The following is a 27,689-nucleotide window of genomic DNA, read 5'->3' on the forward strand; positions in this document are numbered from 1 at the left end:
ACCCAGATGACCATTATATCTACTACTGTGGGCAAGAATTCATTAGAAGAAATGGAGTAGCTCTCATAGTCAACAAAAAGTCCGAAATGCAGTACTTGGATGCAATCTCAAAACAACAGATGATCTATGTTCACTTCCAAGGCAAACCATTCGATATCACAGTAATCCAAGTCCATACCCCAACCACTAATGCTGAAGCAGCTGAAGATCAACAGTTCTATAAAAACCTACATGACCTTCTAGAACTAACACCCAAAAAAGATGTCCTTTTCATTATAGGGGACTGGAATGCAAAAGAAGGAAGTCAAAAGATACCTGGATTAACAGGCAGATTTGTCCTTGGAGTACAGAATGAAGCAGGGCAAAGGCTAACAGTTTTGCCAAGAGAATGCACTGGTCATAGCAAACACCCTCTTCCGACAACACAAGAGACAACTCTACACATGGACATCACCAGATGGTCAATACTGAAATCAGATTGATTATATTCTTTGCAACCAAAGATGGAGAAGCTCTATACAGTCAGGAAAAATGAGACCAAGAGCGGACTGTGGCTGAGATGGTTGGATGGCATCACCAACTTGATGGACATGAGTTTGAATAAGCTCCAGGAGTTGGTGAAGGCATGCTGCAGTCCATGGGGACACAGAGTCAGACACGACTAAGTGATTAAACTGAACTGAACTTAGTTTTTTTTTTTTAATTTGAAATTTTTGAAACTACATATAAAATATTCATATACTGGTTCCAAAGAAAAATCTATGACAGAATGTTTTCAGGGAACTCAAGCTTCTATCTCCATCTTCACCTACCCTGTTTTTTCTCTTATCTTACAGCTAACCATTTGATTTCTTTTATGATTTATCCTTGCACTTTTAATATTGCTTTATAATCTAAGTAATTTTATGTTATTTTAAAGATTTAAGCAAATAAGTCATTCCAGCTCATCTGCATCTTTCTTAGATAAGCAGTAGTATGGTATGCTTTAACACTTAGCTTTTTTAGTTTTACTTTTTATAGTGGACATCCTTCCCTAAACGTATGTATAGAAATCCCTTACTCCTTTTTGCTCCAGAATGTAGAGATTAAGTTTCGGGTGACATCCTTATAGAGGTGATAGTTGAAGCTGAGGGAGTGGATGAGACCAATCCTTAAACCTAACAAAAATTTACAGAATCCAGAGGAGAAAGAGTAGTGGTGGGATCCAGAGAGGCAATCCAGAGGATAAGAGGATCTGGAAGTGTCAAGGAATCAAAATGATTTCTAGGATATACGAGTGGCATCAAATGATGTTAGAAAGGTGGAAGGCAAGAACTGAGAAGGAGAGAGTTTGGGTTGTAGAAGTATTATCCAGGTATTTGAAATTTGACTAATGTAAATCACTGACTGAGGGGAAAACATTTTTTCCCAATCATAAATGGTGTTATGAGGACTGTTTATGTGTTGTGTTACTTTAGCATCTGTTCTTAGAAAATAGGGCCAACATCTACACAGTTATACAAGCTGGGGAAAAGGTACTATCCCTTGTTGTCTCTTCATCTCGCATATCCAGGGCATCCTCCAAACCAATCAGCTTTATTTCCCAAATCTCCTTCATTCATCTCCACTTCTAGCACTGCAAAGGGCTCCTACTTCCTTCTGTGCAGAAACACTTGCCCTTTTTCTGATCTGGTCTCTACATTGCAGGGACAGTCGTGCACTTTCTGTGATTTTAAAAATGCACTTTCTGGTCACATCACTTACTTACTTAAAAGCTTTTAGGAGACTTCTTCAGACAAAGACCAAAAGTGTCATGTGATTGTCTGGCCTCTGCCTGCCTTGCCATCAGCTCCTTCTCTTGCCAATCTTCCTCTTGATCTCTCCACTTTAGTGTACTGGCTTTCTATCAGTTCTTTGAACCTGCCATGTTCTTGCTGGAGGCTTTGGTACATGCTTTTCTCTCTGCCTAGAAGACTTTCACCAGTAATTGATGACTCAACTTTCTTATCTTGGTGCAAATAAGATCTCTTTAGAGAAAGCCTTGCCTGGGTGATCTCTCCTCACTTTCCCCAACCCTTCAAAACTACTCACAAATGACTTTCACCCATCATATGTTTTTATAGCTTCTTATACCTTTCCTTTATGACACTTTTCAATCTGTAGTTTCATATTAGTGTGATTATTCCAGTAATGTTTGACTTCCCCCATGTTATTCTTCATAACCACTTAGTAAAATTCATGTTATTGCCATTATTTTAAGATGAGCATTCTAAGTAACCTGCCTAAGACTACTCATCTGGTAAGTATGGGTTCATTTATGTGTGGTTAGTTGTGTGACCACCTTTTCTTTATTCTCAAAAATCGATGGGACATGTTTCTTTTATTAGGTATGTACAAGCTGTGAGGACAATGCAGAAGCTAATGGATTTTGTGTGGAGTGTGTTGAATGGCTCTGCAAGACATGCATCAGAGCTCATCAAAGGGTGAAATTCACAAAAGACCACACTGTGAGACAGAAAGAGGAAGTATCTCCAGGTAATAAATTAGTTTTTAAATCTCATTTTTTCTCTGTCCTTCCCAGGTCATTCTTTCCTTCCCATACTAACTTGTTTTGATACAGTTGTAAACATTAAATATACTCTTTCTTTTAATACAAGAGAGTCTATTGTAGTTGAATTTGAATACTTGTAAATGTTGGTAAGTAAATGTTGAGTAGATTTAGAATTCTTCTGCATTATTTATACTCACAACCCGCCTCCTATAAATGCCTTGATTTGGTATGAATGTACAACTAAAAAAAAGTTGCTTTTAAAATTTCTCTATCTCTTTCTTTTTAAGATGGTAAGGTGTGAGTGAGTTAAAAGGAAGTTTTACAACTCTTTTTCTCATTGATATTCTTGTATTAAACCTGTTTCGTGATATTTATTATGTAGGTAACTAAAGAAGCTTTGCTCTGTATGTAATGATGGTTTCTGCATTTTTGTTGTGTTGCTTATGATGTAAACTTAACTAATACATTTTTATTATAGTAAAATATGTATGTAACTTAAAAATTGACATTCTAACCATTTTTAAGTGTACAAATTGGTGGCATTAATTGTATCCAAAGTGTTATGCAACCATCACCACTATTTCCAAAACTTCCTTAGGACCCCCCAAATAAATTGTTCCCAATAAATAATAATTACCCATTCCCTTCTCCTCTCCAGCCCCTTTTAACCTCTACTCTATGATTTATCTCTATGAATTTGCTTACTCTAGATATCTCATACAAGTGAAATCATATGGTGTTTGTCCTTCAATGTCTGGCTTATTTCACTTACCTCAGTGTTTTCAGGTTTTATCCATGTTGTAATATTTATCAGCTCTTCGTTCATCTTTATGGCTCACTAACATATTTTTGTTTAAAAATTAATTCACTGCTTTTTATTCACTAAGTCAACAAGGGTTTGAATGTCTACTCTATATTACAGGAACTTTGCTAGATTAAAGAGATGAAGGAATGAGTAAGACAGATACTTCCCACCCTCCAGGAGGTATCAGTATGATGAAGACTATGAACAGATTAGCAATCATAGTTTAGCCTCATAAGTTCTGTAGATGCACATGAAAGGAGTACCAAGTGCAGACTTGGGGATTTACATTGAAAGCCACATCTGGGACTTCAAAGGTGAATAGAAGTTCATCACATAAATGAGAAGGGTGGAGATAACCAAAGCACATGGCACAAATTTCCAGAGGGAGAACACTGATTGTATCTGAGAGTAAGATGCAAGAAGTGTAGTAAAAGATGGGGCTAGGAGTTCTGAGACACAGGAAAAGGGATATAATTTCCAAGAACACCAATGAAGAAAAAGTAGAAAAGGCCAGGTATAGTCTCAGGTAAATTTAATAATTAGTACTAGAAAGACTTGTTTTTCTGTGAAGTCCAATGTCTATTGAAAAAGAGATTAGAAGAATTAAGGACTTATAAGGTAAGGGACATGGAGGATACTTGAAATAGCTTCAGTTGAAAGAGAGCTCTAGCTTTGGAAATAAGATTACTTGGTCACATCAAGGTTGCATTTGATATAGCACTTAAAACTTCCTCTGTCAGTCCTCTGGAGTGTGATGTTTATAGAGAAAAATTGAACTATTTATGGTTGGAGTTTAGTTGGATTTCCAAGGGGTAAATGATGTGGATAATGGCATGTGTTGACATGAAGAATTTGGGGTTTTAACTGTAGAAAGAAAGTGAAGTTGTTGGGATAGACGTGGTTAGGGACTGGAGATATCAGTGAGGTATAATGAGAGTAGTTGAAGAATTGGAAAGTTAGAAAGTAGAAGTTATTAGAGTGGGATATTTGAATTTATGATTACAGAAATGGAATAGTAACAGACAATAGAAAATCTAGGGTGAGACCATGATGTATGTGAAATGTTATAAGTAGCTAAAATGAAGTATAGGTCTCTAGAGATGAAAAAGTCTGAGAGGATTGTCTTTATGTGGTGCTCTCTACAGACTTCTCATCATCCAGGCTGATAATGATGAGACTTAGGGCTACAAGGATGACTGTGGATCAGAATCTAAATTCCTCATAAATAAAAGAAGTCTATAAATGGGTGACATGTTAATTATCTAAATCAGGTGCTATAATAATTATAATAATATAATTATTTCTGAAGAGCAGGCACAAACCAGGATGTCCCAAGCCAAGCAAGGATATCTGACTACCCATCACCTACTGTGTTGCCCAGATGACTTGAACCTCAAGGAGATGGGAACAGGGAAGCTATGACAGTATTGAGCCATCTTTACTTTGCTGGAATTCATTCCATTTGGTCTTATGTTGTGCTTTTAAAATTCTTTTAATACTTTGCTAACTTTCTCTGTCTGGTTATTTATTTTCCTTTTATTCCAGAATTTTATGTTTTCCCTTCTTTTTGATAAACTAGACGGTAGTTTGCCTTTTTGTGTTTATCCCTAAATTTATCTAGTTGCTCTCCACATATTTTTAGTTCATTAATTTTATTTTTAATTCCCCTCAGCTTACCTTCAGTTCAGTTCAGTCACTCAGTCGTGTCTGACTCTTTGTGACCCCATGAATCCCAGCACGCCAGGCCTCCTTGTCCATCATCAACTCCCAGAGTTTACTCAAATTCATGCCCTTCGAGTCGGTGATACCATCCAGCCATCTCATCCTCTGTCATCCCCTTCTCCTCCTGCCCCCAATCCCTCCCAGCATCAGGGTCTTTTCCAATGAGTCAACTCTTCTCATGAGGTGGCCAAAGTATTGGAGTTTTAGCTTCAGCATCAGTCCTTCCAATGAATATCCAGGACTGATCTCCTTTAGGATGGACTGGTTGGATCTCCTTGCAGTCCAAGGGACTCTCAAGAGTTTTCTCCAACACCATAGTTCAAAAGCATCAATTTTTCAGCACTCAGCTTTCTTCACAGTCTAACTCTCACATCCATACATGACCACTGGAAAAACCAAAGCCTTGACTAGACAGACCTTTGTTGGCAAAGTAATGTCTCTGTTTTTTAATATGCTGTCTAGGTTGGTCATAACTTTCCTTCAAAGGAGCAAGCATCTGTTAATTTCATGGCTGCAATCACCATCTACAGTTATTTTGGAGCCCAAAAAAATAAAGTCTGACACTGCTTCCACTGTTTCCCCATCTATTTGCCATGAAGTGATGGGACCAGATGCCATGATCTTAGTTTTCTGAATGTTGAGTTTTAAGCCAACTTTTTCACTCTCCTCTTTCACTTTCATCAAGAGGTTTTTTAGTTCATCTTCACTTTCTGCCATCAGGGTAGTGTCATCTGCATATCTGAGGTTATTGATATTTCTCCCGGCAATCTTGATTCCAGCTTCTGCTTCTTCCAGCCCAGTGTTTCTCATGATGTACTCTGCATATAAGTTAAATAAGCAGGGTGACAATATACAGCCTTGATGGACTCCTTTTCCTATTTGGAACCAGTCTGTTGTTCCATGTCCAGTCCTAACTGTTGCTTCCTGACCTGCATACAGGTTTCTCAAGAGGTGGGTCAGGTGGTCTGGTATTCCCATCTCTTTCAGAGTTTTCCACAGTTTATTGTGATCCACACAGTCGAAGGCTTTGGCATAGTCAATAAAGCAGAAATAGATGTTTTTCTGGAACTCTCTTGCTTTTTCGATGATCCAGCAGATGTTGGCAATTTGGTCTCTGGTTCCTCTGCCTTTTGTAAAACCAGCTTGAACATCTGGAAGTTCACGGTTCATGTATTGCTGAAGCCTGGCTTGGAGAATTTTGAGCATTACTTTACTAACATGTGAGATGAGTGCAATTGTGCGGTAGTTGAGCATTCTTTGGGATTGCCTTTCTTTGGGATTGGGATGAAAACTGATCTTTTCCAGTCCTGTGGCCACTGCTGAGTTTTCCAAATTTGCTGGCATATTGAGTGCAGCACTTTCACAGCATCATCTTTCAAGATTTGAAATAGCTCAACTGGGATTCCATCACATCCACTAGCTTTGTTCATAGTGATGCTTTCTAGGGCCCACCTGACTTCACATTCCAGGATGTCTGGCTCTAGGTGAGTGATCACACCATCGTGATTGTCTGGGTCGTGAAGATCTTTTTTGTACAGTTCTTGTGTGTATCCTTGCCACCTCTTCTTAATATCTTCTGCTTCTGTTAGGTCCATACCATTTCTGTCCTTTGTCAGCTTACCTTAGTATTGTTTAATCAGTCATTGTATTTATTTGTATTCTGCGTTTCCATTTAATGTTGTAACATAAGCATTACCTGGTCTTATCTCCACCCTAGATAACTAATTAAGAAGTTTTATGTGGATGACTACAATGTAATAATGTACATTTTATGATTATCTCTGTGTCAGTGGGTGTCCTCTGTTAGTTTTGCAAAAGTGGGGAAATAATTTTTCCATCACCTCTTTTGTACATTTTTATTAGATATTTCTGCATCACACATTAAAAACAAAAGCTACATTTGGAATAAGGAGAATTCCAGTTGGTTTCACTCACTTATCTGGGCTATTTTCTTAAGATTTTTTTCTTTTATTTCATCAGTTCAGTTCAGTCGCTCAGTCATGTCTAACTCTGCGACCCCATGGACTGCAGCACGCCAGGCCTCCCTGTCCATCACCAACTCCCAGAGTTTATTCAAACTTATGTCCATTGAGTCTTTGATGCCATCCATCCATCTCATCCTCTGTTGTCCCCTTCTCCTCCTGCCTTCAATCTTTCCCAGCATCAAGGTCTTTTTCAAATGATGAGTCAGTTATTCACATCAGACGGCCAAAGTATTGGAGTTTCAGCTTCAGCATCAGTCCTTCCAATGAATATTCAGGACTGATTTTCTTTAGAATGGTCTGGTTGGATCTCCTTGCAGTCCAAGAGTCTCTCAAGAGTCCTCTCCAACACCACTGTTCAAAAGCATCAATTCTTCGGCACTCAGCTTTCTTTATAGTCCAACTCTCACATCCTTACTTGACTACTGGAAAAACCATAGCTTTGACTAGACAGACCTTTGTTGGCAAAGTAGTGTCTCTGCTTTTTAATATACTGTCTAGGTTGGTCATAACTTTTCATAAGACATCTTTTAAGCTACACACTTTCTTTTTCTCATGAATTAATTTTAATGTTAACATTCTAAAGTGAAAAGTTCATTTATCTTTTCCTCCAGAAATGAAAAAACTACTTGATATTGTACTATCTGTAAAACCTAGTGGTAATGGTTTTGTGATGTGATAAAGCTGCACCTCCTTTACATCTCAGTGGATTTGAATTTAAATGAACACTCTAATAATTATTTACTGTTTAATTATGTTAATTTTCTTCTTTTTGCTCCCTCCCACATGTCTCTACAGAGGCAGTTGGTGTCACCAGTCAACGACCAGTATTTTGTCCTTTTCATAAGAAGGAGCAGCTGAAGCTTTACTGTGAAACATGTGACAAACTGACGTGTCGGGATTGCCAGTTACTAGAACATAAAGAACATAGGTACCTGCATCTTTGATTATATGCATAGATTTATAATATAGCTTTAGGAGGACTAGATGACTGGTGGCATCACAGCAAAATGGCAGTCTGTAAATGTTTCCTTTGGCTAGCAGTATGTTGACCTATTAAAGGGTTTTTCAACTTTGATGTTATCGACTTTGGAGTCAAGTGATTCTTTGTCGTTGTGATTCTATCTGGTGCATTGTATGGTGTTTAATTGTATGGTGTTTTACCTCTATTTACTAGATTCCAGTAGCATTCTCCCAATTATGACAGTTAAAAATGTCTCCAGACATTGCCAAATGCCCTGGGGAGGAAAATCACCCCAGTTGGAAACCAGTGGCCTGCACACTTTAAAAATATATAGAATTAGTTGCCAGCATTGTAGATGAGATTTTACATTTAAAAAATTTGTAGGTCTTTTGTTTTGGTTTTTTGTTTTGTTTTTAAAGAAAATTGAATCTGTTGTAGCCCTAAGCGCCATATATTTTCATGTCAGCATTTGACTGGAATTAACTTTAGTCCTCTTTAAAATAGTCATACTTCTCTAATTCATCATAGTTCCTACTACAGCTAACTTTTACATCTGTCCTCCATTGGCATTTGAGTTAGCAACAACTGAATTAAGCAGTAAGATTATGATACGCTGATATAAATACAATTGGCTTTAAAAAGTCTAGGCTTCCAGTAGCTGCAGACTAGGTAATTTGGACCAGCCATACCAGTGATCTTATACCAGTGTAACTCAGGGGCTTCCCTGGTGGCTCAGCAGGTAAGGAATCCACCTGCAGTGTGGAAGACCTGGGTTCGATCCCTGGGTCGGGAAGATCCCCTGGAGAAGGGAAAGGCTACCCACTGCAGTATCTGACCTGGAGAATTCCATGAACTGTATCATCCATGGGGTCGCAAAGGGTCAGACATGAGTAAGTGACTTTCACTTTCACTATACCAGTGAAGGTAACTAGAAAACATGGACAAAATATAGAAACCATGGATATTTTAGAGTTGGTAATAAAGAACTATTAACTCACTCCAGTACTCTCACCTGGAAGTTCCATGGACAGGAGAAGCCTGGAGGCTATTGTCCATGGGGTCACAAAAAGTCAGTCCAAACTTAGCAATTGAACATCAACAATAATTACTAGATCAGGATTGGGTTGCAGTGGGGACAGAGAATGGTACAGGCTTTTTTCCCCTTTGAAGCATTTGCCTAGAGGTTGAAGGGTGCTTTTAACAAGTTCTCACAGCTAAAAGACAGGGATTGGAGTTCCGGGGTCACAAGGGTTAAAGGCTTCTCCTTGCCTTGCATTAGGATCCTGAAAGTCGACACTATTATGATAAAGATCAACTAGTTAGTAAATAGTTCCACACCAGAACTAAAATGCAGAATCAAATCTAACCAGTACCTAAAGTTGGATTAAACTGAAATCATACTGCTTGTGCCTCAAGATACCTGGTAGAATAAAATGTGAATCCTCCCTGGAAGAAGACATCACCCTAGACCTCAAATCTATTTAATAATGAGTTTGGCAAAATGGGTTCAGCACACAATTAGAAATAACCAAATATGTTAGGCAATGTGGTACAAGGCAATGTGAGCAATGTCTAGAAATTAACATTACAATAACTGATTAACTCAGTATAAGAGCTGATTTGACATGCTAGTAAATGAGAATTCATGAACTGGAAGAAAATTAAGAAACCATCAAAATTAGCATGATAAACAGAAAGATGTAAAATGGATCAAAAAGATGTAACACAATGTGTAATTTGGCTCCAAGAAGGAGAGAGAGAATGGGAAGGAAGCAGCATTTGAGGGCAGAGTATAATGGCTTAGCACTTTGTAATGTGAAGATATCTAGCTCATATTCTAGAAGCCTCATAACTCCTCAGTGGGATAATTTAAAGTAATATTTTTGAAGTTGAAAAAGAAAATAACTATAAAACTAAAATTCTATACCCAGTGAACATATTCTTCAGAGATGAGTTAATGAGAAACATATTCAGACAAAATAAACAGAGAATATATCCCTGGTAAATACTCACAAAAGCACTTTAGGCAGAAGAAAAACAGTAGGTGATGCGTGATGGAAAGAGTAGTAGTTAAAATAAGTATGAGTAAATCAGAATAAGTGTTGACTTAACAATAATGTCTTAGTGTGTGTCAGGTGTATGTTATATATCACACAGCAGACGTGTTAGGAGGATATGGAGTTCATGTCCTTAGCATTGTTTAGGAAGACGGTAGTAAATATAAATTAATCTTAGATGATAAGTCAAAATATGCATTTTCTAATGCAGAAAGTAGTTACTAAGAGAGTAGTAAAAATCAATATGATTATGATGATAACAGAGGAAGTGGAAAAATTAATAATTAGTCTAAACTCAGACCAAAGAAGAAAAAAGGAACAAAGAGCAAGTGGTATTTAATAATACTCTGATAGGTTGGTAGATCTCTAAATATATTTGTAGTTATAATAAAATGGATGCATAAAAGTTTCCAAATTAAAACATTCCAGGCTGAATAAGGAAGCAGAGAATCTGGAATTCTCTAGGCCAGAATACTGGAGTGGGTAGCCTTTTCCTTCTCCAAGGGAACTTCCTGACCCAGGAATCAAACCAGGGTCTCCTGTGTTACAGGAGGATTCTTTACCAGCTGAATTACCAGGGCAGCCCAAGCAGTTAGAAATCAATTTAAATAAAGCATCAAGGAAGTTCCAATAGATAATAGAAAATATTTTTATCTGAATGATAATGAAAATATCCTTGAGGTATACTGCTAAAGCCATGATTAGAGGAAATTATCATTAAATGCATATATTCTATGTTAAGGATAAAAGATAAACATTTATCTCAAGTTAAAAAAGACAGTAAATTAAACCCAAAGTCAGTAGCAAAAAGGATATGATAGATATAATGCAGAAATTAATGAAATAGTCATAGTGAAAAGTTGGATCAGAAGAGTCCTTTAATTGAGTAATATCTATAAAGACTCCCTTGTTCTTAAGGGATAATGAAGGGAAAAGCTGCCTTCTATGGATATATTTGGTGTTTTTTTTAAATTATTGTTTACATCCTTTACATTATCATACAAGTGGGCTTCCCTGGTGGCTCAGATGGCCCTGCAATGTGGGAGACCCAGGTTCAATCCCTGGGTCAGGAAGATCCTCTGGAGAAGGAAATGGAAACCCACTCCATTATTCTTACCTGGAGAATCCCATGGACAGAGGAGCCTGGCAGGCTGCAGTCCATGGGGTCGCAAAGAGTCGGACACGACTGAGCAACTAAGCGTACCCATTATCTTAGTCTTCTATTATTTGTTTGCTTTGGGGCTTTTCCTCATTTTAGGCAGACATATTTGTGTGAAATAATTTGCTTATTATTTTTTCAGATACCAATTTATAGAAGAAGCTTTTCAGAATCAGAAAGTGATCATAGATACACTAATCACCAAACTGATGGAAAAAACAAAATATATAAAATTCACAGGAAATCAGATCCAAAACAGGTAAATTTATATTTGTGGTATTATTTAAATCATCTTTATATACAATGTATTAAGTATATTAATTTTAAGAACAGACAGTTTGCTCAACTCATGGTGAAGTACATCCAAATGAGTTGTCAGATGGGTCTAATAATACGGAGCTGATAAGACTTGTCCAGAAACTTTGAATTTCTGGAAAGTTTGAGAGTATTCTTCTCGGCCATGAAATTTAAAAACTTTGTTATTATTAACAGCTCATTTATCAGGTAAATATTAATAATAATTTTTAATTATTTGCTGTTTTCCAATTTCCCAAGAAATGCCAGCATATAAAAACTGTAAAGTATTTTAACAATTAGATAAATACTTGCTATTTTAAGGAAGAAGAACTTATCATAGAAATCAGGAGACAGGGCTTGTAAAACTGTTTCACATACCTTTTACTCTTTAACAGGTACAATACTTAAAAGAGTTTCTACATATTACCTGTTATACTTTTGTCCTCCAAGGGATCAAATCATCAGCTGTCCATGTCTTACAGTTCAGTGATTGAGGGAGAAAACCACTGACCTCTGTGGAGAAGAGGGAATTTGTCCGGTACCCCTTTTTACCCACTTGGGACCCACACTGACATTTTTATAACCTCCATGACTCCTTTCCTTTGTTGTTGTGCACACAGAAGTAACATGTCACTGCTTAAAAAGATCAAGAGAGAGCCTGAATAAGGGAGGCCTTGCAGGAGTTTTCAGTGCTGTTCACAGGGAAAAAATAGATCAGCCTCTTACAGTTCATCTTCCTTAAGATCAGTTGTCACAGTCTGTTACTCTGATCATTTTGCAGCATGGCTAGGATGGGACATTTGGTACTATTTTCCAAGGAATTCCTTGGTTTACCTGGTTTTCTTAAAGGAGATTTTAAGTATAATTTAACCTTTTCTTGATAACCTGGTGGTGTTGTTATTATATCTATTTATTATTATACATTGTGGTAATAAAAGTTCTGTGGTGTATCTTTTAGTTTTTATTATTCTTTTGTTAGCGGCTCTCATTTCATTTTACCTTTCTCTTTCATATAAAAACTGTAGCTGACCAAATACTATTTTCTTTGCCATATTCCAACCAAGTACTGTATTTGGCAAAATTGACATATCTGGGTTTAAAATTTTTGTATTTGAATAATGGGAAGTATATAATGAATATTTATGGAATGATAAGGATAGTTTTTCCCATCTAATGGCAAAGAGTAGCAATTCCAAAATAACTAATTTTATATATATATATATAAACTATCCACCCTTGATGAAATTCACCCTTTTGACTTTTTTCTTTCATTGTGTATATGGTATGAGTTCTGAGCCAAAGTTTACTTAAAAAAAAAAAAAGATATCCATTTATTCCAACACTTGTTCTAGTTGTTGAAAAGACTATATCCTGTTGCTGTTAAACTGCGTTGGCACCTTTGTAGAAAATCATTTGACCATATATGTATAATATTATTTTGGACTTTCCACTTCATTCCATTTTCTTTCTTGCTAATACCACGCTTGCTTCATGACTAGAACTTTTTATAGTAAATCTTAAAATCAGACAGTGTGAGTTTTCCAAATTTGGTTTACTTTTTTTTAAAGTTGTTTATGCTAGTTTTTAAAAATAATACATTATGATATGGAGGGATTTTATTTTTTGAATGGTAAGAATTTAAAATCTTTGAATTAGTTGCTAATTATTAATATCTTTATAGCCTACTTGATTATAAAAAGGTTAAATTTACTGGACTGGCTTCGCTATTAATTCATTTTTATTCATATGCAAACATGGTATTACTTGTCCCTTTTTTCATTCTGTTCTACCATCATGAGCTTTTTGTTTGCTTTTTGAGATTGTTTACTTCCTTGATCCGATAGCCAGTGTTGATGTTCAATAATTATCTTGAAGAATTTCCAACATGGCAGGGAATAAATAGCCCAGAGAACTTATACTCAATATTTTGTAGTAATGTATAAGGGAAAATAATCTGAATAATAATAATATATATATGTGTATGTGTAACTGAATCCCTTTACCATATACCTGAAACTGATACAACATTGTAAATCAACTATAATTTTTTAAAAAAGAATTTCCAACAGAGAATAAAATCCCTGCCCCTTTGATCTTAAGTTTTGGAAGATAACTATGGGAGAAGCAGACAGAAGAAATGAAGCCTTTTATTTACCTCATAATGTTTGATGGTGGATGCCTCATTTTTATCTGCTTCTATAAGGTATTCTGGTTTGATGCTGTGTATTTTTTTTCTCATCCATCTTGATCTCCATGAAAACATTTTCTCTGATCAAAGGAAAAAATGTATGGTGGTATGTAAAAACATAATGTTATTTGGCTGCTTATTTCAAGACAAATGTGTTATTAAAAGTAGCTCACTATTATTATGGTCTTTTGGTTTTTATTCAGATAGAATGAATGGGCAGCAGTTCAGATGACTAAGATAATTGTGACACATTTAAGCTTTTCTACTTCTTAGTTGCAGTGAATACAGTAGAATTCAGAGTCATGGTTTTCCTTATCTTGTTTATAAGTCTTTTTTTTTTTTTTTTGTCTGTCCTTACAGGCTGAGAAATTTTCCACATGTCATCATAATTTTTCTGAATATTATTTCCTTAAAATGTTCATTGTTTTACAGTTTTATACATTTTTAAGATTGAACTGAAGTGACTGTCTTTTGGAACAATTATATTTTTGCTCTCTCATCTTTAAGAAAGTCAATTTAAACTGAAGGACCCTTAGGAATAGCCAAGCTTTTAAGAGCTGAAAACTTTCTGGTCTAATTTAGACATTAGAAAATCAATATTGCGTATTGTAAAACAAATATGCCTTAGATTTTAGATTTTCCCCTTTTGTTTAACTTTCAGGATAATTGAAGTAAATCAAAATCAGAAGCAGGTGGAACAGGATATTAAAGTTGCCATATTTACATTGATGGTAGAAATAAATAAAAAAGGTAAAGCTTTACTGCATCAGCTTGAGGTAAGTTACTGTTAATGGGACAAAAGTAGTGATTATGTTAAGTGTTTTATGTATTTGTGAACTTGGAATCACAGCCTTTTTCATACAATTGTTTTTATTTATGATTCAGTAATATTTTAGGCTCTACCTTGTAGCTGACCATTTATGACTTTAAAATACACTAGGAATGTCTTACTCCTTATTGTGTACTTCATAGCACAAAGCATAATGCCCTGCTTGAAGGAGGAGCTTGGTAAATGTTAAAACAAGATGAACTGTTTTAGAGATTCATTGAGCTGACAGCTTTGGGTCCCCAAGGCAGTGTAGCAAAGTTTTTCAGTAAGTTACCCTAAGCTATATTTAAATCTCAAATATATACGTTTAACCTTAGGAGAAATTAGATAAAAGGATGTGCCTCCTCCCCTCAACAGTCTTAATTGTGAAAGCAATACTCAGGGAGCGATGCTCAAGGCACTTAGGATAGTTTTTTCTCACTGCAGGTAAGAAAAATATTACTGTCTTAATCCGCTTTTTTACACACATAAAAGGTCAAGATCCATAGTTAACATTTGACTCAAATAATATGAAGCTACAACTTCTACATGGTATCTTAATGCAATACTAATGCATGATATTTTGGTATTCTTTTAATATATTGGTACAAAAGGATTTTAAGAGAAGAGAAGCAAATTAAGAAGAGAATAAAAGAATCCTAATGTTTGAAGATTTAAGGGGAAGAAAGCTCATAGAAATAAGTTAGTTCAACCTCTTTATCTATAGTCGACAAAATTGTAAGGTTTTTGTCAGCAAGATCTCTTCCTCTTGGAAAAGCATGATCATTCCCATGGTTTATCAAACATACAGGAAGCAGAGACCAAAATGATTCTCTTTCCTTTTGGAAACAAATACATAGTGAAAAATTTTTCTGGCTAGGAGGAATCAGACCTCATTTATAGTAACTATCTTTTCAAGGTTCTAGAGTGCATTGGGAGGTTGTTGGTTTGTTTAGCTAGAAGCATTTAAACTATTTTAAAAGATGTCAGAGCTCTACTTAAAATCAGATGTCACATTGATTTGCTTTCTCAGAGTGAATAGTGCACACGTTGCCGTAGCTGTTTCCAAATTTCACTGTAAATCAGGGTCGCTTGATTTTTAAAAATCCAGGAAAGAACACAAGATGACCACATCTTCAAATCTCTAAAAGTAAACTTGGTCATCAGTATTATTTTAAATCAACTTTATATATTGACTTACAATTTTTACAGTGACTTTTAAGTATTCTTGTCAGTCTTCATACCCTTTCTCCTGGTTCATAGGATCCTCCTTTAAGGCAAATAAAGGTAATCAGTGTTTCTAATAACTTGAAAAAAGTCAGCCAAATAGTTATTATTATAGAAGACCAAGAAATTTGGGCTTCTGATTCTCAATTTGCAACATCTCTAAAAGTCAACAGAATTTCTATTCTTTCTAGAATGTCTTTAAGAAACAGTTAGGTTTTGTGTGGTCAGAGAGAGCCTAGCAAATCATCTCTGAACTTGAGATTAGACACAACAAAGCCATCAGTAGTCACTGCAGTGACTTAATTCAGTTTGAAGTCGCTCAGTGATGTCTGACTCTTTGCAACTCCATGGACTGTGTAGCCCACCAGGCCCTCCATCAGTGGACTGGAGTGGGTTGCCATTTCCTTCCCCAGGGGATCTTCCCGGCCCAGGGATCAAACCCAGGTCCTCCACATTGCAGGCAAACGCTTTGCCATCTGAGCCACCAGGGAAGCCTCTAATTCAGTTTAGCATGTATGTATTTTCCAAATTTGAAGCCAGGGTGTAGGTTCACTTTTTCTGTTGAGAATATAATTCCATATTGGAGTATAGCAATTTTACGTAACATTTCTTAGAGCCAGTGAAAAGTCCTGTTTTCTCCTCCTTTCCTTGCCAGGTAAAGGAGACCGTGGGGGTAGAGACCTTTAAAATAGCCCACATTTAGTGGGGCTTTCTTCTCCTCTGGACTGACCTATGTTCTTGTTTGTGTACTTCCCTTGGAGAAAATTCTGTAGTGTGCTTTTCTGTGGCTTTTCTGAGAGTGCATTCGTTCCATTAGTCACTGTATCAGTTGGTTCATGGCAGTTTTCAATAGACAAAAGTTATATGCTTCCCCCTTTTTTTCCTTACTACATAGAAAGCATAAATATTGTCTACCATGTGGTGTGACTTGGCACAAAGTAGCTGCAATCAGGATAAGAGTGCCTGAAAGGGGAAATCATGTGTTTGAGTAAATCATGTGATCTGGTAGCTTTACTCGATTGCTGGGTGGTACACCTATTTTATTTGTTAGTGTTGAATTTAATGGACACTTGCTTTTGTTAAAGGACTTCCCAGGTGGCACTAGTGGTAAAGAACCCACCTGTCAATGCAGGAGACATAAGAGACGTGGGTTTGATCCCTGAGTCAAGACCATCACCTGGAGGAGGGTGTGGTAGGCCACTCCAGTATTCCTGCCTGGAGAATCCCATGGCAGGGAGCCTGGTGGGCCGTAGTCCATAGGGTCACAAAGATAGCTAATCCATGGTTGTGTGCCTTTTTGGATACTGGAAGATGGATGAACAGAAACCTAAATCCCAGAATATGTAAAACCCAACACAAGGCCTTGGGCAGCAGAGATGAGGTAGCATCGGGGCGACTGTGACACTGGAGACATGATTTTTACTTCAGTGAAAGTGATCTTTTGTACCTAGGGATAAGTTATTGTCACTTGGTTCTTAGAGGTGATGGTTATCTTAATTTGGTAATCATTAAAATGTGTTACATGCAGAACTAATTTTGAAACTTTTTTTCAGAGTCTTGCAAAAGATCATAGAATGAAACTTATGCAACAGCAGCAGGAAGTGGCTGGACTTTCTAAACAGTTGGAACATGTCATGCATTTTTCTAAATGGGCAGTTTCCAGTGGCAGCAGCACAGCATTACTTTATAGCAAGCGACTGGTAAGATCAACTGTGTGGTTTAATATAGAGAGATACAGTGGAGTTACTAGAATGCTCAAAATTTATAAATGTTTATTAATCTATACTTAAATGCTTTTTAGCTTTTTCTAATCTTTATCAATGAAAATATTTTGATTTTAAAAAATCTTTAAGCTCCCATGATTTAGGTGTATCTTCAATTTATTCTGCCACTGTCACTTCTATTTTGTTCTTTTCCAAATTTTCCCTTAGTGACAACTGAACTTAATACTAACATTAATGATAATGGTAAACATTTCCTGATTACCTGTAGTGTGCCAGGCACTTAATTCTAAGCATTTCATGTAATATTTTATTTAAAACTTTACATCATTTTTATGAGATGGGTGTACCTATCCACCCCCATTGTATGAGTGATGAAACCAAAGCACGAATTAACACGCATAAGGCTACTCAAAATTCCAACTTGTACAGCCAAACCCAGAGGCTTTGTTCCTCTTGTCAACACTGCATTGTTTACCCTGTCAATGATGTATGGTGCTGGATATTTCAACCCCATTGCTACAGAAAAGTGGCTGTCATTTGTCCAACTATTTTCAGAATAGTCTAGAACCTTGGTACTGAAAATGTGTTTACTGCATACTAATCACCTGAGGATTCTGGTTCAGTAGATGTGATCTGTAGTTCTGACAAGCTCCCAGGTGATGCTAATGCTGCTGGTCTGTAGACCACATCTTTAGTAGCAAGGATGTAGAAGACATTTAGCTGTGGAAGTCACACCATATAGGCATTCTTTGCACCGCAGGCAGATTCTTTCCCATCTGAGCCACAAGGAAGTCCTATATAGGCATTCTTAAAAACTCCTGCTCTACTTGTTTTAAAGATTCCACAGAGATTTATGTTTTGAAATCAAATTATGACATCCAAATCTGTTTTCTGTTCACCTACTCTATTTTATAGAAGAAATTTTCTATGACTATATTGAAATAAGGAAATGCATTTCAGGATAAACTTGTGTAAACTAGGTTCAAATATTGAGTGACTTACTAGAAAACTGATTTGTAACTATTTCTAAAACTGTTCCTAATCATGAATTACATTCAACTCTTAAGATTTTTTTCTTTTATAATTATCAGTGATATGTTCTCTCAATCATGAGCTGTTTTTTTCTCTTTCTTTTTTTTTTACTGCTTCATTAGTCTAATGAAAAACAGCTTCTATACAGTTCATACTTTTTCTGTTACTTATATTTTCCTATAAGTCAAACAAAACACAGGTAAAGGAGAAAGTGAGCGAATTGTCTTTTTCTCTACTAGACCCATAATGAATATTTTTATTTGTACGTAAGAAAGCATATTTGCACAGATAGTCTCCTTATCAGTTTAATGTTTCTCTAATTTTATTCTACTATTTTGTTTGTGATTATAGTAAGAAAACAGTAAAGTTAGAGGATAGGATTACTTAATCTGCACAATGAACTCTTGAAATAGAGAGGGAGACTGTTCTCTGTATCATACACGGGAGAAAATAGACACAAGGAAGCGTAAGGAACCAGTATCACCAGCTTCCTGCCTCACTGAACTGGGGTGGGCCTTGCTGCATCGCTGGCAGCAGATACAGCTAGTAAGATGATTTACCTGTGACGAATGCAGAGCTGAAGCTTGTGATTGCTTGTAAACATTTAGAAGGATTTTTATCCTAAGAAAATTTGAAAGTCACTGTACTATGCAACTCTGTCCTTTAGAGCTTCGATGCTTCATAAATACAGACATGTTTTCTCAGGTTATTTTTTAAATAATGGCTTTTATATGCTTAAAAATTAAAAAGAAAAGTCTTACTGGCCTGAAATTTCAAGCTTAGCTTGAGATTCTTAGTTCATTTTTTTTTTTTTTTTTTTTTTTTTTTGCAATAGGGGTTATACTCAGTAAAAGACCAAACCCATTGGAATAGGAGAATCCTTTCAGAAGTCCAGTTTTAAATATATTTGAAAACATTTTCACAGTATTTCATTAGGTTTCCTCTCTCATCTGTTAAACATTCAGCTTATCCTTGTGTTATTTAGAAGAAAGGTAAGAAATACTGACAGAGGAGACCAAGAGAGTGTACTAGCAATGGGTACTTTTGTAATGCTAGTGACTAAGAAACTGTTAGAGTATATAAGCAGTTAAGTAGTTAGAGTATATAAGCAGTAAAAGGGAATTCCACAATCTTTTTTACTCCCTTTCCCTCCTATATAATTAACCTTCAAAGACCTTCTTTGTGTTTCTTGAATATCTCTTTGCAATTCCTTACTTTTAGTCTTCAGTGCTCAGAATATATCATGTTCTTTTGCCTGGATTACTGTTACCCTTTCTTAGGATGCTGTTTCTTTTTAGGGACTACTTGGTTTAGTTTAGATTTGTCTTCCATTCCTTTTGGCAGCCTTCCATGATCAACACTGGGTTGGATTAACCTTCCCTGTGTTTACAAAGCCCTTATGCATATATCCATCATACTGTTACTTATTTTTATCTACTGTTACTACATTTGCATACTTTTCTTTGAATGTCATTAGATTTTTTTTCCCTTTTTTTTTTTTTTTTTTTTTTTAAGATTGCCCTGGGTTTCCATTGCTGTGGACTTTCTTAATTGCAGTGAGCAGGGGCTATTCTTTGTTGCAGTGTGTGGACTTCTCATTGCTGTGGCTTCTCTTGTGGAGCACAGGCTCCAGGCATGCAGGCTTCAGTAATTGTGACACACAAGCTTTGTTGCTCCATGGCATTTGAAATCTTCCCGGACCAGGGCTCAAACCCATGTCTGCTGCATTGGCAGGCAGATTTTTATCCACTGGACCACCAGAGAAGTCTGACTTTTTACTTCTCTAAGGGTAGAAATTTTATGTTACCCAGTGCTTGATATATAGGAATTCAGTGAAAGATTGATAGTAAATAAATAAGGTGTTAGATAATATCAACTGTCAGAAGCTATAAATAAATATAGGTAAAGCTTTCTGTTATATTTTACAGGATTGTAAACTCAAATACTAAATTTCTTTATTTTAATTTCAGTAGAAAGGAGGCAGTATACAGTATTGTCATCTCAAAAGCTATTTTGACATCTTTCATATTTTTTAAAAATTTTTTCTTTTGCTTTTTGAACAGTAGCTAAGTTTTCAGTGTGAAACCTGAACTTAAGTTCAGATACATCTGAAGACATCAACAAATACATTTAATCATCCGTTATTTATCTTTTACACTAGTCAAGGTTTATGACTCCTCAGAATTATCTCAAACATGCATCAAGGGTTTCAATAAGTATAATGGTTTACATTTGAGATGGGTAATATAATTTGACAAGAGGTTTTATATATTTACATTGAATGTAAGTAAAATACAGCAGAAATTGTTATCTAAGATAAAGAACAGAGTTTGGCCAAATTTATCATTACTTTTAGACCATGCCACAACTTAATTAGCAAATAGGTACTAGTTATCTGAGTTAAAAATAAATCCCATGTCTTCTAGTTTCTCATCAGCAAAAGAAGGAATTTATAGCATAGTATCTCAAAGGAAAAATAAAGTGTTTCCAAGTGATTTACCTTATAGTTCCTCTAATTAAGCTGATTACCATCTAAGGAAGTACTTATGTTTCTGACTTAATAATTTTGGGCTGCAAGAAAGCTTTATTTTTCAAGTTCCGTGCTAACACTCTTATGTTGGAAGTGCTAAGTTTCTATAGTGTGCCAAAAAGGATTGTTAAAATAAGAATGATCAGCTCTACTTCCCGGCATGCAGCCTTTCGCATGGTGACTATGAGGACTCAGGGTAGTAAAGAGAGTTGGGAGACCACACAGAGGCAGCCCCAGCCACAGGCGTGAAGTGGTGAGTGGGGAACACAGAGGCAGTAAGCAGAGTGTCATGTGGATTTGGTTACGTTACGCAGCAATATCAGTACATGGACTGAGCCAGTAAGTAAATACATGGAGGGCAATGGCAGCCAAGTGTTGGTTGGTTTGTTTCCTACTAGAGACGATATTTAGAAACGTAGAAAAAAGAATAAAGCTATAAAGATCCCTAAGATAGAGGTATAATTATGAACTCAGAGTTTAATAAAGGCCCATATAGTCAAACCTATGGTTTTTCCAGTAGTAATGTATGGATGTGAGAGTTGGGCCATAAAGAAGACTTGAGTGCCGAAGGATTGAAACTTTTGAACTGTGATGTTGGAAAAGACTCTTCAGAGTTCCTTGGACTGCAAGGAGATGAAACCAGTCAATTCTAAAGGAAACCAACCTTGAATATTCACTGGAAAGACTGATGCTGAAGCTGAAACTCCAATACTTTGGCCACCTGATGTAAAGTACTGACTCATTTGAAAAGACTCTGATGCTGGGAAAGACTGAAGGCAGGAGAAGAAGGGGACGACAGAGGATGAGATGGTTGGATGGCATCACTGACTGAATGGCTGTGAGTTTGAACAAACTCTGGCAGATGGTGAAGGACAGGGAAGCCCAGCGTGCTGCAGTCAATGGGGTCACAAAGAGTCAGACACGACTGAGTGACTGAACAACAACAGAGTTTTATGCGTGTACACAGATCTGGAAATAATTATAAATGGATAAGTATGTGTGTGTATGTGCATATGTTTGCTATACTCAGTAGCAGTGAACCCACTGTCCTTCCAGATGTGGGTTTCTAAATAGCAAACAAAGTGAGGGAAAGTAGTACCCAGAATATCTTGCACTGATGAAATGATGAAGACTTGTCAAAAAGACCAGGATCCAGCCTAAGTGGGTCACCCTGGGCACACCCACAAATTTGAGGCTCAAACTAAATAAACAATGGGTTACAACACATTGGATTAAGTAGGAATAAATGAGCCCATGATGAGAAAAATAGGCAAATGACAAAGAAGGGAAGAGTTTATGGTGAGAATATAAATAAGTAGAGAAAGAATAGTGAAAATAAAGAAGCACTTTGGTCACTGTCTTAGTGAAAGTGTTGGCCACTCAGTCATGTCCAACTCTTTGACCCCATGGATTGTAGCCCGCCAGGATCCTCTGCCTATCCTTAGGATTTCCAAGGCAAGAATATGGGGTGGGTTACCATTCCTTTCTCCAGGCTGTCTTCCCAAATTAGGGGTTGAACCTTGGTCTCCCTCATTGCAGGCAGATTCTTTACCAGCTGAACCACCTAGTGTCTTAGAGGAAACTCAAAAGGAGTTATCGCTGGGTACTAACATAGTGAATAGAGCATTGGTGAGAAATAGGGTTTTCATATAACCCTGAAATACCTCTCTGCAAAATACTGATCAGTTATAAACAGGGAGAGTGGTGAATTTACAGTAGAGAAACTGGGCAGCAGAATGACTAGGTGATAAAGATTAGTATCAGCAATGGTTGGACAGTTTATATCCTGAGCTTCTCAATATGATGCCCTGAGAAGTGCACATTATCACTTGTGTGGTTTTCCTGACAAGAATATTTCATCTAGAATATCTTCACTGGAGTGTTTAAAGGAGACAGAACCTAATGTCTTCAGCTTGCTATATCAGGTCTGTAAAAAGACTGGTAATGGTATTATGTGTGCACAGGAATCCCTGTGTGGACCCTGAAATAAATGTGCTTAATATATTAACAGTTGGGAAATCTGAGTGAAGGGTTATTTTTACTTTTCTCCAATTTTAAAATTACTTCAAAATAAATTATTCAATTTTAGAAAATGATAAAGCATATTACAAAGGAAAAATTGGGGGTATCATTCTTTTGATTAGCATCATATTGAGAATGTTTTATAGTGAGAATTACTAAGATGCAAAGAATTAAGGAAACGAGAAAAACTTAGGGAAAAGAGCGTTGTGTTGAGTGCTGTTTGCCAAACACTGTGCCATGTACTCTACATTGTCCCAGAATAAACATTTTTTGCTCAAAATTTAGTGTAGCTATTTGAGATAATTTAGCAATTAAAGGAAGCAAACTTATTTATTCAACATTTATTGAATGCCTGTTCTATATTTAAGGCAGCATTCTAAATACTAAGAGAACAGAAAACAAAGCAAAATATCAGCCCTTAAAAAGCTGCACTTCAGTGAAGAGAGATAGACAGTACCAAAACAAGTAAAATATATAGACCATTGCATGGTGTTGAGTGTGTAGAGAAAACAGTAAGTTAAGAGAAGAATCTGGGAGCATTGGGGTAGGATTGTGGCTTCAGATAGGGAATTCTACCTAAAAAGAGGGTGATATTTGAGCAAACACCTGAAGAAGGTGACAAAGCAAGCCAGGCACATACTCGCAGAGAGTATTCAGGTGGAGCACAGGTACAGACAGCAAGTCAGAGACTGAGATGGGAGTTACTTGTGACATGGACAACAAGGAGGCCTGAGAGGAACACAGTGAATGAACACGCAGTAGGATGAGTAAGTACTGAGATACAAATTTGAGTTGGGTAAATGGTGAGACTGAATGAGATCTCTAAAAAGCATGTGGGTGTAGGAGAGAGAGCAGTTGCAAGACATGCTGGTGTGGGAAAGGAGGAAGAACCAACACTGGAGACTGAGATGTGACACTGGAACGCACACCTATACTCGGTGACCTTAAAAAGTAGCAGCCAGTGAAATAAGGGGAAAACCATGAGACTGTAGCTCGCTAGAAGCCACATGAAGAAAATGCTTTGCTTCCATGAGGGCCAAGTGATCACCTGTGTGAAAAGCTGCTGAAAGCCTGAGGGGAGAAAATTGCTGAGTAGTGTCTTTGAATCAGCAAGGGTGTTGGGCCCTATTGTGCAAGTGTAATGGCTTCCCTGGTGGCTCAGGTGGTGATGAATCTGCCTGCAATGTAGGAAACCCAGGTTTGAGCCCTGGGCCGGAAATCCCCTAGAGAAGGAAATGGCGACCCACTCCAGTTTTCTTGCCTGGGAAATTCCATGGACAAAGGAGCCTGGTGGGCTATAGTCCATGGGGTTGCAGAGAGTTGGGCACAAATGAGCAGCTAACACTTGGACTTGCATGAGTGCACGATTCGCTTTAGCTGGAAGCCTGGCCAGTTAATCCACTGTGATAGGAGGGACCACTAGTACTGGTCGGTGATGGAACTTTGTGGAAGGTCTCTGATTGTTCCTGGTTTTTGTTTGTTTTTTGTTGTTGTTTTTTTCAGGAGATGCTGGAGGTTTGGTAAGAGATAGTCATTTGAAATAGTCATTTAGGAGAGTAGGGACATGAAGGACCAGAGGAATGTCATATGATAGCCTGTGAACCTTAGTAAATAGGCTGTGTCTTTGAAGTCCGATCAGTCCCTTTACCAGTCCAATTACAGTCATTAGAAAGTTAGATTTAACCAGTGTTGTTTGTTGGTTGGTGTTTCAGAGAAAGGTTGAGGAGAAGGGAGTGTGTGTAATTTGACATGTGAGAAAAAGGTGTTGAGAATATATGCAAGGAAATGATTATGAGGATTACTCCTGGGATTTAAGCTAGATAAGGAGAAATTGACGGATAGTGTTGGACATGACTGAGTGACTAACACTTCACTTCAGAGGGATATTGTAAGATTGGGAGGTAAGATAAAGTCAAAGGACAGGAAAAATTTTAAGAGCAAAAGTTTCTAGGACCTTTAGGGTTTGTAGGATTATTGGGATCTGGGCACTAGAGGGAAAAATCTGGAAAGAAAGGTCATCTAATTGTATATAAAATCATCTAGAATTTGTTGTTCAGTTGCTAGGTCATGTCTGACTATTTGTGACCCCATGTACTGCAGCACACTGGGTTTCTGTGACCTTCACTATCTCTCACAGTTTGCTCTAACTCATGTCTATTGATCATGATACCATGCAAGTATCTCATCGTCTGTTGCCACCTTCTCTTCCTGCCCTCAGTCTTTCCCAGCATCAGGGTCTTTTCCAGTGAGTTGGCTCTTCTCTTCAGGTGGCCAAAGTATTGGAGCTTCAACTTCAGCATCAGTCCTTGCAATGAATGTTCAGGGTTGATTTCCTTTAGGATTGACTGGTTTTAATCTTCTTGCAGTCTAAGTGCCTCTCAAGAGTCTTCTCCAGCACCATTGTTGAAAAGTATCAGTTCTTCAGTGCTCAGCCTTCTTTATGGTCCAATTCTCATATCCATACTTGACTACTGGAAAAACCATAACTGACTATATGGACCTTTGTTGACAAAGTGACATCTCTGTTTTTTAATATGTGATCTAGGTTTGTCATAGCTTTTCTTCCACGGTGCAAGCGTCTTTTAATTTTGTGGCTGCAGTCACTGTCCACAGTGATTTTGGAGACAAGAAAATAAAATCTGCCACCATTTCCACTTTTTCATCTTTTATATGCCATGAAGTAATGGGACCAAATGCCATGATCATAGTTTTATGGATGTTGAGTTTTAAGCCAGCTTTCTCACTCTTTCACCTTCATCAAGAGGCTGTTTAGTTCCTCTTCACTTTCTGCCATTAAGGGTGGTATTATCTGCATATCTGAGTTTGTTGATATTTTTCCTAGCAGTCTTGATTCAAACTTGTGATTCCTCCAGTCTGGCATTTCACATGATGTACTCTGCATAGAAGTTAAATAAGCAGGGTGACAATATACAGCCTTGATGTACTCCTTTCCCAATTTTGAACCAGTCAGTTGTTCCATGACTGGTTGGAACTATTGCTTCTTATCGTGTATACAGGTTTCTCAGGAGAAGCGTAAAGTGGTCTGGTATTCCCATCTCCTTAAGAATTTTCCACAGTTCAAAGACTTTAGCAGAGTCAGTGAAGCAGCAGTAGATGTTATTTTTGGAATTCCCTTGCTTTTTCATGATCCAGCAGATGTTGGCAATTTGACCCCTGTTTCCTCTGCCTTTTCTAAATCCAGCTTGTACATCTGGAAGTTCTCGATTCATGCACTGTTGAAGTCTAGCTTGAAGGATTTTGAGCATTACCTTGCTAGCATGTGAAATGAGCACAGTTGTGGTAGTTTGAACATTCTTTGGCATTGCCTTTCTTTGTGATTGGAACAAAAACTGAGCTTTTCCAGTCCTATGGCCCATCTAGGATTATGGCAGGAATAATATTGGAGATGGTGATCATGAGCCAAGAGCTGAACTCTTTAAAGACTGAGAGAGAATGACTGAGCATTCACTGAGGACTGCAGTGTGGAGGAGGGTGGGAGGTGGTGTGATGACTGAGATTCACAGCACAGGAGCAAGAAGAGCCATCCTACTAGCAGGTCTGATTAAGGCTGTACTTAATGCCCTGAGCAGAGATTCATTTGTATTTTCTGTAATCCCTTAGCCCCCTAATCTCCACTCTGAATTCTTTGAAAGAGTAAGTAAAACAAAAGCAGAATGTGATTTTACTTTACAAATATATGGTTGGTGCATCTGTGAAACTCCTGTAATTCAGTGAACTAACTTTAACCTGTCACTTTAGGATAGGTTTGTTTTGTGTTCAACAGTAAAACTGAATTGTATTTCTAACACATTTTTGAAGGAAAACTGTGTTGTTTGTCCACTTTTTATAATTTACATATGAACACTTGTGTTGGCATATATGTGATACAGAGAGCATTTTTTATGTATTTGTTGGGAACTTGATAAATTATTTGCCTAAGAAAGACTTGGATGCTTAGTTGTCTCTCTGCTTTCTTCTAGATTACGTACCGGTTACGGCACCTCCTTCGAGCAAGGTGTGATGCTTCCCCGGTGACCAACAATACCATCCAGTTTCACTGTGATCCTAGTTTCTGGGCTCAAAATATAATCAATTTAGGTAGGCTGTTATGTCGATTTCCTCAAAGTGCCATTTGTTTCTGGAACTCTTAATGATTATGAGTTTGTTGAAAATGTATTCCCTTACACGCCCTGAATATTTTTATTATCTTGTTTTAAAGATATAGATTTTTCCTGGTATTTCATTAGTGTGTGTATATGTGTGACACATGCATGAATATAAATACACATATAAATATGTGAGTGATATGAAACATCCTTTTATTGACTCACTGAGTGTCTAGACTTCTGGATTTAGGAGTTGTTTTTCTTCTTCAAGCAAGTAGAATCTTGCTTGTACTGTTAGTGACATATTTATCACAATAGTTGTTAAAACTTTTGACATGTGTCTGCCATTAATATAGTACTTTTTTGAATGTTTTCTGTTAAAACAGTATTTCTCATACAATTATTGGCTTACTTACTCTTGAGACCCAGTTGTCAGGTACTAATAGTTCATTTATTTGCTTTTTCTTACTAGGGAGGAATTCTCTCTCTCTGTTTTGTTTTTGTTTTTGTTTTGCCTTTTATGTAATAATTAAATA

General features: G+C 37.0%; 1 protein-coding gene across 3 annotated transcripts in view; it reads left to right on the forward strand.

The window, feature by feature from the left end:
- TRIM24 (tripartite motif containing 24) overlaps positions 1-27,689 on the forward strand; it is a 118,358-nt gene that overhangs the window by 55,848 nt on the left and 34,821 nt on the right. For all 3 annotated transcript variants that reach the window (XM_065939104.1, XM_065939105.1, XM_065939103.1), the window contains exons 3-8: positions 2,367-2,514; positions 7,838-7,970; positions 11,362-11,478; positions 14,366-14,480; positions 17,293-17,439; positions 27,028-27,145. In XM_065939104.1, coding sequence (XP_065795176.1) covers positions 2,367-2,514; positions 7,838-7,970; positions 11,362-11,478; positions 14,366-14,480; positions 17,293-17,439; positions 27,028-27,145 — 778 coding nt within the window. The remainder of the gene's footprint in view (positions 1-2,366; positions 2,515-7,837; positions 7,971-11,361; positions 11,479-14,365; positions 14,481-17,292; positions 17,440-27,027; positions 27,146-27,689) is intronic.

Source organism: Muntiacus reevesi, chromosome 6 (genome assembly GCF_963930625.1).
Source record: "Muntiacus reevesi chromosome 6, mMunRee1.1, whole genome shotgun sequence".
Classification (NCBI taxonomy): domain Eukaryota; kingdom Metazoa; phylum Chordata; class Mammalia; order Artiodactyla; family Cervidae; genus Muntiacus; species Muntiacus reevesi.